Source organism: Natator depressus, chromosome 3, assembly GCF_965152275.1.
Source record: "Natator depressus isolate rNatDep1 chromosome 3, rNatDep2.hap1, whole genome shotgun sequence".
Taxonomy (NCBI): domain Eukaryota; kingdom Metazoa; phylum Chordata; order Testudines; family Cheloniidae; genus Natator; species Natator depressus.
The window spans coordinates 185,625,798-185,638,616 of NC_134236.1; the positions used below are offsets into that span (position 1 = coordinate 185,625,798).

A 12,819-nucleotide genomic window follows, 5' to 3' on the forward strand; every position below is an offset into this window, starting at 1 on the left:
AGCACCTTGTTCTTTTACCAGTTGCTGTATACACTGAATTATTTGTTGAGTATGCTTCACCCCCACTTTGATGGCATGGCAGAAGTCTTGCTGCAACATATTCTCGGCTGCTGCTTCCAACATGACTATTAATTCAGAGTCAAATAGTAAGTCAGTTACCATCATGTTTTTCAACTGATATAGAACAAGTTGTTAAAATATATCTATCACAAAGGAAACCTAATTTTACCAAAACTACATGGGCCTTTAAGACAATAGCTCAGTTAATCTGTTTGATCTCTGCCAGGCTGATTTTATTATTTCCAAAGGTCACAGAATCATAGAAACAGTTTCAAAATGCAAACTGAAGAGCTGGACTTATGGAATAAAAATTAATTGGGAGGATTTCAGAATAATTTTGCAAATATAAGTTAGTAAGGAGAAATTTCACAAGATGCAACTGAAAGGAAGTCAAACTAATGCCTTCAAAATAGGTTAATAGTTAGAATGTGCATTTAAATATAGACGTGCCACAGACTGAATACAATACATTATACACTTCCTCAACCAGTAAGATTACATTAATATGGAATAGGAAATTCAATTTATAAACAAGTATATGATGAATTTTGTGGCCACTCATGAATTGGTCCCTATCAATTCCAAGGCCATGAAAAATATGTCCTGGACCGTGAAATAAGCTCTTCCCTATGAAATCTGATCTCCCCAAAATCTGCTAGTTCAGCCAGGTTGGGGAGGGACAGATTGTCCTTCCCCTGTATGGCTGTTATGGGCGGAGATCAGACCTCACCTCCACAGGCAATGCAGAAGTGTCCCGGAGCTCCCCCTCCTCCCCCCAGGTCTTGCCTGGGCTCGAGGCTTACACACATACACACACACACAGCTCTTGCCCAGGCTTCGGGTGCCTGGGCTCGGGGCTTCTGCCCCTGCAGCTCCTGCTGGAGTTCAGGGCTTCTATCCTGTGGCTCCTGCTAGGGCTCGGGAAATTAATTTAACCAGTTTAAGAAAAATTCTCTCTCTTTTAAGCAGCTTTACAACTTAAGGTTTCCATTGCTTTTAAACGAGAGCTAAATTCTCTCAGAACAACTCTGCATCACAAAGTTGGATCCTGTGGGGACGAAAATTGTACTGGCTGTTAGGACACAAGTTTCACTGTATTACAATAAAACATTTAGACTTTATTTATTGATACTGTATTCCAAAGTTCCAGTTCAACTGAATAAGCAGGGAGCACAACATAAGTTTTATCTAAATGATATTAAATCTTATTAATACAGTAAAGAAATTCCAATATATATTAATGACTTCTAAAGAAATCAAACTAGAAAAAATACTTCCTCACTATTTGTTTCTATCTAGTCTTGATTACAAAGGTAGTATTTCAAGAGAATTATGATTTTCATATGAGAAAGTGCTCTATTTTTAACTAAACATCAAAGTTGAATAATTTTAACCACTTACCAATTTGACTATGAGGAGCTCCAGTGACCAATAAGTTCAAGGTACTAGAAGACATTTCTTTTCGAGTTGGGTTAATAACAACTTCTCCATCAACCATTCCTACCCTTACTGCACCTAAGAAGAAACTCCAGAAGTTAATTTTTGCATCTAAGTAGGATTTCGTTCATAGGATCATTTTTACTTGGTTTGCTTCCAGAGGTAATTATTAAAATTACTAATTCTATTTAAATAGTGGGATTTGTGTGTGTTTGTGCCAGATGACCTTTTGACACGGTTATAAAATTAAAATAAACTTGTTTATTCAAATAATGCAGACAATTTGCAAGTCAAGTTAATTACACTTGAAAAATTCTGGCTTATTGGGGTAGTGCTGTTATTGCAGTGTCACTGACAGTAATGTTATCAGTGACACAGCAATAGTTGTAAGCTTATTTTTGTTGGTAGTTTGGACATAGGTTTCCTGAAACATGAATCAGTGAAGAAAAATAAATTACAAAGTGAAATCCCTTTTTGAGAAATTTAAGTTACTTCCCTTTGAGACATTCAGGATGGCAACAGAGCCCCTTTTAGTATTGTTGGGGTAAAGGTTGGGAGGGAAAGCGTTGTCTAGAAAGCAAAAAGCCCCTATCCTGCTCTCCTCTACCTGGGGCCCTTCAAGGATAAGCATTTCCAAAAATCTGAAAAACTAAAGAAGTTCCCCAGGCAAAAACTTTCATTAATCTAGAGTTAAACTCAGAAATACAGATCAACAGTTTAAGGATTAAAAACACACTTACAAGTGTTAAGAACACAACAGAAACCCAGGAAGTGCAATCACGTCAATGCAGAATTTCATAAGTTTCTAATTTTTTTTAAGCTTTTTAAAATCCTTAAATCCCTGATATGTTCTATCAACCTTTACTCCAGTTTAATAAAATTTTATTGTTGGAAATTTTACAAGCATATATTGTTGAAGGAAAAAAGCTACCAATTGGTTTGAAAACAGTAAGACTTGCCTGTTAATGGAACATTTCCTGCAACTTAGAGGAGATGCTTCAAGACTGCTGCTATGCTTGAGACTATTCCTTAGAACAGGAGTCAGCAACCTTCAGCACGTGGCCCATCAGGGTAATCCACCGGAGGGCCAAGAGACATTTTGTTTACGTTGACCGTCCACAGGACGGCACCCAGCAGCTCCCAATGGCTGCGGTTTGTTGTTCCCAGCCAATGGCAGCTGCAGGAAGTCGTGGGCCACAGGGATGTGCTGAAGGTTGCCGACCCCTGCCTTAGAATAAGAAAATAAATGGTTGTAGAATGTCTGCCCTCCCCACCAAAACCTTGAAGAGAACTGCTTTAATGTCTCCAATAAACTAAAGAAACACTTTAGAGGTAATCTGAAGTAGTGTTACAGGAGAAGAAGCTTTCACAGAAGTGTATTAACTTGATAAATAGAATTAAATGGACACTTTTAAAAAGTATTTTTTTTTCCCATATACTTTATAGTCATGGGGATATTTCCTCAGAATATGAAAATTAGAAGGTATATTCCTGATCACTTTGTCTGCAGACAAAGTCTATTTAAAAAAAAGTATCTGACCTGAGCAATACGCCTTATTTTTAGACAGTTGTTGCAATGCTATCATGTATCTTACAATTTTGTTTAAACTACTGTAACAATTACTGAATGTTAAGGAAAAAGAAAAGGAGTACTTGTGGCACCTTACAGACTAACCAATTTATTTGAGCATAAGCTTTTGTGAGCTACAGCTCACTTCATCGGATGCATAAAAGTGGAAAATGCAGTGAGGATGTTTTTATACACGCAGATCATGAAAAAATGGGTGTTTATCACTTCAAAAGGTTCTCTCTCCCCCCACCCCACTCTCCTGCTGGTAACAGCTTATCTAAAGTGATCATTCTCCTTACAATGTGTATGATAATCAAGGTGGGCCATTTCCAGCACAAATCCAGGGTTTACCAAGAACGTCGGGGGGGGGGGGGGGGGGGTAGGGTAAGGAAAAAACAAGGGGAAATAGGTTACCTTGCATAATGACTTAGCCACTCCCAGTCTCTATTCAAGCCTAAGTTAATTGTATCCAATTTGCAAATGAATGTTAAGGGAAGCCATTTTACTGATCACACATCTGTCTGTAGTTCAGATCAGAAAAAAAACTATTCTATTTTTCAGTTTTACTTTGTACATTTGCAACTTTTTATGTAGTTTCACTATTTGCTCTATATAATCAGTTTTCCTTGTTTGTGGAGCTTAACAGTATGAGAGAAGAGAAAAACAAAACATGACTGTAAAACCATAGAAACTGGCAGTGGAATTTGGGACAGATGTAGTACCTGAAACTGCCTTTAATTTTAAAATGACTAGATTTCAAGTTATATGCATTGTTGATGTATTGTGTTGGTCCCATGATATTAGAATTTTACAAGGTAACAGCTTTTATTGGACCAACTTCTGTTGGTAAGAGACAAGCTTTCAAGCAAAAATATTTACTTACCAATGGGACCATTCCATGGGATATCTGATAACGCAAGTGCTGCAGATGCTAAAATTGTAAGAGTTACATTTTTAAAATGATTACATAAATATAAACATTAAATAAAGTTTACAAAATATTTAAAGTTACTTTTACCTCCATTAATTGCCGGGACATCAGGATCATTAACACCATCTACTGCTAAAAGATTACAAAGGATCTGGTATAATATGAAAGACAATGGAAGAATTTTGAGCTATATGTTTGTTTGTTTGTTTTTTTATCAAAACACCTGCAAGGAACAACAAATACAATGACCTAAAAATTATATGAATTCATATGAAGAGAAAAAAAAAAGTTCAAGTACCTAAATTAATAAACTGACGGAGAAAAATGATATTTAACACCAAGAACCACCAAATTAGGGGCAAACACAGGCCCTTAAAATGTGACAAAGTTACCTTTATCTACACTTTGTATACTACAGAAATATTAATAATATTTCCTGTGAATATATTAAGGTTGTTTTCGCTCTGGAATTTTCTCTCACACATTTGTTAGATTAATAATGAGATAAATCTAAGAGGTAACAAATGTGAGAGAGAAACTTCCAGAGCGAAAACAACCTTAATATATTCACAGGAAATAGACTGAGAGGTTCTTGGGTTTTAAGGACTACTTTTATTTTGTTGCACAAATATGCAGAGGTTGAGCTTTTTATCCCCACCTTCTACAAGAGAAAATGGAGCATGGACTTACAATGAAGATCTTTTGGGACACTGACTTAAGGTTTCAGAGTAGCAGCCGTGTTAGTCTGTATTCACAAAAAGAAAAGGAGTACTTGCGGCACCTTAGAGACTAACCAATTTATTTGAGCATAAGCTTTCGTGAGCTACAGCTCACTTCATCGGATGCATTCAGTGGAAAATACAGTGGGGAGATTTATATACATAGAGAACATGAAACAATGGGCGTTACCATATACACTGTAACCAGAGTGATCACTTACGGTGAGCTATTAAAAGCAGAAGAACCACTTTTAGGTCTGTAATTGAGTGACCAGAGAGATTGAAGTGTTCTCCAACAGGGGACACCATCATAGGGCCTAATCACATCAGCGACACCATCAGAGGCTCGTTCATCCGCACATCTACCAATGTGATATATGCCATCATGTGCCAGCAATGCCCCTCTGCCATGTACATTGGTCAAACTGGACAGTCTCTACGTAAAAGAATAAATGGACACAAATCAGACGTCAAGAATTATAACATTCAAAAACCAGTTGGAGAACACTTCAATCTCTCTGGTCACTCGATTACAGACCTAAAAGTGGCAATACTTCAACAAAAAAACTTCAAAAACAGACTCCAACGAGAGACTGATGAATTGGAATTAATTTGCAAACTGAATACAATTAACTTAGGCTTGAATAGAGACTGGGAGTGGATGGATCATTACACAAAGTAAAGCTATTTCCCCATGTTTATTCCCCCGTCAACCCCTACTGTTCCTCAGATGTTCTTGTCAACTGCTGGAAATGGCCCACCTTGATCATCACTACAAAAAGGTCCCACCCCCGCTCTCCTGCTGGTAATAGCTCACCTTAAGTGATCACTCTGGTTACAGTGTGTATGGTAACACCCATTGTTTCATGTTCTCTGTGTATATAAATCTCCCCACTGTATTTTCCACTGAATGCATCCGATGAAGTGAGCTGTAGCTCACGAAAGCTTATGCTCAAATAAATTTGTTAGTCTCTAAGGTGCCACAAGTACTCCTTTTCTTTTTGACTTAAGGTTGTTGAATAGCCTATTCTACTTGACATGCAACATAAATATAGTTTCATCTAAAATATTACCAAGCAGGAATTACAGCTCCTAGCTAGTTAAATTACTTTCTCCCAGAGAATAAATCCCACTCATTTCTTTGTGATAGTGAGTCTGAATTCAGATCAGCTCCAAAGAAAAGCTTTCCTTGAAGCAATGAATAGTTGGTCTGTGTTAAGCAGTATTATTTACTGAACGATTAAAGAAGGCTGCTGTTAATCCTTCAACTGCACCAACAGTTAACACTATTTTGCAAAACATTAACCCAATCTGGAAGCTTGCCCAAAACAGTTTTCTTTTGGCTCCCACAGAACCGTGACTATCACTAAAAATAATGAACCCACCTGTGTATCATAATAGTAGCCTGCTGGGAAGAGTGGCCTAATTGATCGATCTGTAAAAAACATTTAAAAACTTTCATACATGCAGAGATTAAGATTATGACTGTTTATAGGAGAACATGGATGAAGGAAGTAAATGATAGACATATATTCAGTAATAAATGACAAAGATAAAATTTGGGAAATCTTTATTTTCCCCTCATATTAAAAAAAACAAGAGAGTTATCCAAAGAAACTGACAACCAACACATTTAAAATTTTTAGAAAAATAAAGCCTAATTAACTTGTGGAACTCTTTGCCAAAAGATATTAAGTCTAAGACCTGAGCAGCATTCAAAAAAGGATTAGACACATACATGGATAGTGAGAATATTCACTGTCACATTAGATACGATAAAATATAAGGGACATAATCCTTCATGCTTCAAGATACACGCCAGCCACTAAGCAATGGGAATTAGGAAGAAGCTTCCTCTATGACAGGGATGGGCAAACTTTTTGGCCCGAGGGCCACATTGGGGTTGCGAAACGGTATGGAGCGCTGGGTAGGGAAGGCTGTGCCTCTGCAAACTGCCTGGCTCCCTCCCACTTCCCGCCCCCGGACTACCCCCCTCAGAACATCCAACCCTTCTCCTTGTCCCCGACCGCCTCCTCCCGGGACCCCCTGTCCCTAACCACCTCCCCAGAACCCCACCCCCTATCCAACCCCCCCTGCTCCCTGTCCCTCCTCTCCAGGGACCCCCCAACCCCAAGGCCTATCCAACCCCCCCCTGCTCCCTGTCTCCTGACCGCCCCCTGTCTGTCCCCCGGGACCTCCTGCCCCGTTACCATGCCGCTCAGAGCAGCGGGACAGGCTTATTGGAAAGCCTGGGAGGTGGGCGGGTGCGTGCCACACTGCCTGCTCAGCGACACACCCACAAAGGGAGCAGGGACAGCAGGGGAGGGGCCGGGGGCTAGCCTCCCCAGCCGGGAGCTATGCGGCCGGGCAGGACGGTCCTGTGGGCCATAGTTTGCCCACCTCTGCTCTATGAGCAGGTTATTTCACAGTTTTCCGGTATAACGAATTCTAGTGTTTTCCTCCAAAGCACATAACAACTGCTACTAACAAGGACAGGATACCTGACAATGTACCAGTGGTCTGATCTACTATGCTATTCCTGCGCTCCAAGTCAAGTTAGTAATAAACTTTGTACATAGCTAAGCTTCCCCTTATATAAAATAATAAATACATTTCAATGGTTTAAATTATAACACTTCAGATTAAAACCAAATTGACCTGCCTAAAAATTGTTATACTTGGAAGTCTCACCTAGATTTTAAAAAAAAAAAAAAAAAAAAAAAAGGTAAACTAACCAAGAAAAATAAACTGTTTATACAGAAATAACCCTACAATATCCTTGCTCTGCTGCTTTAGGGTCAGCATAAAGTAAATCTTATTCCAGAAGCTGCATCAAGGATCCAGGCAACAATAATGAAGCTTTTAAAAAAGCCACTAAAACATCATCAATATGAAAAATTGCCATTTTTATCCAGTTAGAACTGCCTCTGCGGATTCCTATTGAAGAGCATGAACCTCAGTGCCAGGGGCCTTGAAAACACTAAAAATCAGTAACCATGCACATGTCCAAACTGACTTTTGAAGGATGGAAGTATAAGGAGCTCAATAATGCTCTCGTGGTTCTTTTCCTGCTGCTGAAAAGAAAACGTTTTGAAAATATGAGTATTTATTAGTAGCAGTATGAATGTGTAGATACTTTACAGACAAAGAGAAAGTGCTAGCTCCAGAGAGCTTGTAATAAAATGACGTAATGAAAAGCAATGCAACTGAATGGTGAAGTTAAGCACATGTTGCTTTTTTTTTTTATTTTGATTTTCAACCTGATTTATTAATACACCTCTGCACACTGACTGGGGCTCAGTCTGTTCAGAACCCTATCCCATCTTCAGATTGTCTATTAAGTCCTGCTACTTTTAGAAAACATTGAGCCTCATGGTTCCATTATCTCATTCAAAAGACAAGTTTTGGGCATCTTGGATACTATTTTTCAGACAATGAGGAAGGTGCGAGGAGGATACATTTGGGCCAGACAGTCTGTCTCCTTTTTTTTCCTACCTTTCCAGAAAACAATTTGGTTGCCTCTTCTTTCATCTCTCCTGACAAATGATTAGCTCCAGGAGATGATGTCCCTCTAGACTGAGGCACGAGAAATCCCAATCTTAGTAGCAAAGAAGAAATCTCATAAGCTATCAGATACAGTAAAAGCTGTGTTATCATGCCCTGTACCAACCGGAAAGCTCTATAAACTGGCATTTCTAATCTTCATAGAAAGTCCGGTTTATAGTCAGGTTGGTGCGGGACCAGCAGGCTCCCTACCTGGCTCCTCTTGGCTCCCTGGAAGTGGCGACATGTCCCTGCTGCTCCCTAGGCGGAGGAATGGCCATCCCTCTTAGATAACCGGCATTTTTCACTTACAACCTCTCCCCCCCCCCCCATTTCCCCAACATGCTGGATAAGACAGCTTTTACTGTATTTTGGGCTTTCATTTAGGGAATGTACATGCAGCCCCAACGGACATTGTTTTTAAATGGTTCTGAAATTTGCAGCACTTTAAGGTATGAGCTTCTCCCAAAACTCCTGAAGAGGCAATATTCGCTGAAAACCATGGTTACAGGTAGCCCTCTCTTTTCAAACTTTCAATGAGGATATTACAAACAACAAAAAAAGTACTGGACACTGTCTTCTCAGTCTTTTGTCAGTCTCACCTATTACTCTGCTTGTAAGAATTTCTTTATCAGTGGAACCAAGTTCTCTTCTAAGATAGTTTGTGGGAATCCTTCCTGCTGCAGCAGCTTTCTGGCGATAGTCAACCTTATACAACAAAACAGGGATTCATAAGCAAAACTGTAATTACTGCTCTCTCTTAAATATACCTATAAAAAAAGGTAAGAGATGACAATACATCTGAATTTAATAGCTGAATATTCTATTTGGTGTAACCACAGAGACAAAACAATTTACATTAAAATCCAACTGAAATATCTGAGGACTCAAGTTCTACTTCTCTACTATTATTTATAGTTATCAATTTGGGCAGTTTGTGTAATTACAATTAGTACTCACCACCAATGGCATGAACTGGGATGAAGAAGGCTTTGTTTTACTGACTGCTGTGACCATCACTGATGTATCACCTAACTTGATTAAAAACAGTGAAATTACTTTTAGAAAAGACATTTTCATAAATGTATCATTTAGTTTCATTTCTCAGTAGAGAATTTTCCAAGTGAAGAGAAAACATGAATCTACAGTGCACTGGTGAGGCTTCTGGAAACCTAATAAAGTTTTTTTTCTATGCAGTAGCTAGCTGTGGATCCAGTAGGGAGTCCAATTACCATACATGGCTGAGACATCTCAACAAAAAACAGTACATTTATCCAAGTTGACTTACACATTTTGAGTTTGCATAGATTTTTTACCTGCACTACAGCACATCCATCAGCAAATCTGGCCAGTTTTCCAGAGGAAATTTCCAACTTTCTGTTAAAAAGAAAATAACTGCCATTAGTGACAAATGAGGATCAGTTTATCAACACCTCTCTATTCAACTACTATACATTCATATTTTATGTTTCATATTTTTAAAAAATATTGATTATATTTACTATTCATGATAGAAACTGGCTTTGACAAGTCAGGATGCTGAAGCCCTCTATCTATCCACAGAATAGGAAATAAGAGTACAAGCTTCCCTACTGTTCAGCAATTTTGCCTCAATTCCCAAAGTGACCACCTTCTATGATGAAAGGAAAATTGAAGCTACATCTACACTGCCCTGTAGTTTGGCCAATGGGGTGGGGTGTGAATAGCAGTGTGCACCGAAGTGCTGTGCTGTAACTGTTCTGTGTGCATGAACTAAGAGGTTCCTAGCTTGCATTAATGTAATTCTGTTTGAAGTAGGCTACATGGGGGAGTTACAGCACACCATTTTGGGGTGCACTGCTATTCTCCCCACCCTCTTCCAAACGGCAGGGGAGTGCAGACAAACCCTTAATCTCCAAACTAATTCCATCCCATACTTCTCTGCTATGACTGCCATCTGCAACAGGCAGCAAGTCATGTGGAACAAGAGAGATAAGCACCCACTTCTCATATCTGCAAAGTAAGAGCCAGAAAGTAACATCTTCCTCCGTACTGAATTTGGCTAGATTTGAACCACTGATTTAGAGATGAAAGGCTCTATACTCTATTGGAAACCAGCAAGTCTCCCCTTTGCTTCACAGAGTTTTAAGAGTTCTATTAAGGGCTATTATTCTCATTGGTGTATGTATTAAATGTTTAAAAAAAAATCAACACAAAATGAGAGGGTATATATATGCAAGACAAAAAGTACCACATTTACACCCTACACAAACACTTTTTCTCAGTGACAGCAGACAGTACTTTAATCGAAAAAGTGCAGGGGAAGATCTGATACACACACTTTTACATTTAGAGGTAAGACTATGCCCATTATTTGGCAGTTATGTATGTGAGAGTGTAGTGGAAAAAAAGTTCAAATGACATTCAATTTTCTTATTTACTTCCATTGATTTAGGGCCTGATCTAACACCCACTGAAGTCAACTAGAGCTTTTCCACTGACTTCCACGGACTTTGGATCAGGCCCCTTGTTATTTCTAAAACTTTCAAACAGCTCCTCTGATGAAATTTATCAATCAAATGTGGGGAAAGGGAGTCAGCCACTAAATCTTAAATTGCAGGAAAAGTCCACATCTGGATGGTTATTTCTGAGATACTTTAACCTTAAATGGCTTGTGTATTAATACTTTTCTAGTTTATAAAGGTACCAGCATAACTCAGCACCAATACCACCATGACATAAACCACCTTAGTCATTGTGATGGGAGGATTTTAATTGCAAATCACTTTACCACCATGACAAGGTATTGCAAGGGCTACTGAAGAGCAGTGCATCAACTGTATGCAGTAAAGCCTGGCATAAAAAGAAAAGGAGACCAGTGGATTTTAAACAATGTGTTTAGCAATTATTGTTCACCTCTGGCTCCACTAGCTGCATATTGGAGATTGTGGGTTGGAAAAGGGATGGTTGAAGCAAAACTACACAGACCCGCCTCTCCCCACCAACACACACTTCTCAGCAGACACTGGACATGAATGGGCAGTGGGGAGCAGAGATCAAGGGGGCATACCCAGATGGGAAGCAACCCTGGGGTCAGAGAAAGAAGAAAGTGACAAACCATGGTATGGGATGGGAGGGGAGAACACCTACAGGAGGGATTGTTCTGGAAGGGAGCAGGGCAGTGAAGGGGAGATGTTCTGGAAGGGGCAGGGGAGCAGGCCACAGAGCAGCGAGGGGGGCTGTTCTGGGTGGGAGTGGGGCAGACCCCGCAGGGCAGCGAGGGGAGTTGTTCTAGAAGAGGGCAGGGGGCTCGGGGAAGGGGGGTCGGGGCGCAAGGCAGCGAGGGGGAATTTTCTGAGGGAGGGCGGAAGACACAGGGCAGCGAGGAGGGCTGTTCTGAGAGTGGGCAGGGGGCTCGGGATGAGAGGCCGCAGGACAGAGAAGGGAGCTGCTCTAGGAGAGAGCAGAGGGCTCTGGGGCAGCTGGAAGACGTGGCAGGCGCGGGGGCCAGGCCCAAGCCCCGGGATACAGGGAGAAAGAAGACTGTTCCCGGTCCGGTGGAGAGGGGGGACTGAGTCCCCCGGGCGGACGCTGCTTTCTCCCGGCGGCCCCCTCGTTACCTGCTCCCCACGTCCACCGACGCCATCTTGTAGGGTCCGGCGCCGCCCTGCAAGCCTCGGGCCTGGGCCAGCTGTACCAGCCGAGCGCCCGGTCCCAGCCAACGCCTCATGGTGCCGAGCAGCGGACGGAAACTGCTGGCCGCGGCCAGCTTCCTGAGCCCAGCGCGGCAGCAGCCCTGGCACCCCGTGCAGGCGGCCATGACACCAGGGTCACGGCCTGGCAGCTGCGCTACAAGGCCCCAGCCGATTGGCTCAGAGGCTGAGCTCTAGCGGAACAAAGCCGAGCTCCATTGGCTCCCATGAGCGCGGGGCTGCCAGCCGCGGTCGGCCGAGCTTCGATTCCGCTCTCTGAACTAATCCCGGGGGCCAGGGCCCCCTGGTGGCAGCGCCTTGCTATGGCGGACGGCGAGGGACACGCCCGCGAGGGCGGGCTCAGCAACCACAGTCTGCTCTGGGCCTGCAGCCTGGGCTATTGCTGTCGGGCAGCGTGTCACTGATACCCGGTACTAAGCGTAGACCCGCTGCCAAACACTGACCTCCCACCACAGACCCCCACTGACTTCCCCCGGAGACAGGGTTGCCAACTTTCTAATTGCAAAAAACTGAACATCCTTGTCTCCGCCTCACCCCTTCTCCGCAGCCCCGCCCTCTGCTCATTCCATCGTCCTCCTTCCATCTTGAATCTTCCCTCATTTGCTCATTTTCACGGGCCTGGAGCAGGGGGTTGGGGTGGGGCTGAGGATAAGGGGTTTGCAGTACAGCAGAGGGCTCCACCTGCGGGGTGGAGCTGAGGCATTTGGAGTATGGGAGGGGGCGCCGAGCTGGGGCAGTGAGTCGGGGTGTGGGAGGGGGTAAAGGCTGTGGGCTGGGAGTGTGGACTCTGGGGTGGGACCAGGGATGAGGGGTTTTGGGTGTGGGAAGTGGCTCAGGGCTTGGGCAGAGGATTAGGTGCGTGAGGGG

The 12,819-nt window shown here is 42.1% G+C and overlaps 1 protein-coding gene across 3 annotated transcripts in view; it reads right to left on the reverse strand.

Annotated features, from left to right (window-relative positions):
* PNPT1 (polyribonucleotide nucleotidyltransferase 1) overlaps positions 1-12,208 on the reverse strand; it is a 74,541-nt gene extending 62,333 nt beyond the window's left edge. For all 3 annotated transcript variants that reach the window (XM_074949482.1, XM_074949481.1, XM_074949483.1), the window contains exons 1-9: positions 11,860-12,208; positions 9,577-9,637; positions 9,221-9,295; positions 8,863-8,968; positions 6,103-6,152; positions 4,086-4,149; positions 3,951-3,998; positions 1,462-1,575; positions 1-125 (exon numbers count right to left, since the gene is read on the reverse strand). The exon at positions 1-125 is cut by the window's left edge and continues 62 nt beyond it. In XM_074949482.1, the coding sequence (XP_074805583.1) occupies positions 1-125; positions 1,462-1,575; positions 3,951-3,998; positions 4,086-4,149; positions 6,103-6,152; positions 8,863-8,968; positions 9,221-9,295; positions 9,577-9,637; positions 11,860-12,059 (843 nt within the window). In that variant the 5' untranslated portion in view covers positions 12,060-12,208. The remainder of the gene's footprint in view (positions 126-1,461; positions 1,576-3,950; positions 3,999-4,085; positions 4,150-6,102; positions 6,153-8,862; positions 8,969-9,220; positions 9,296-9,576; positions 9,638-11,859) is intronic.
* Between the last annotated feature and the right edge of the window lie 611 nt (positions 12,209-12,819).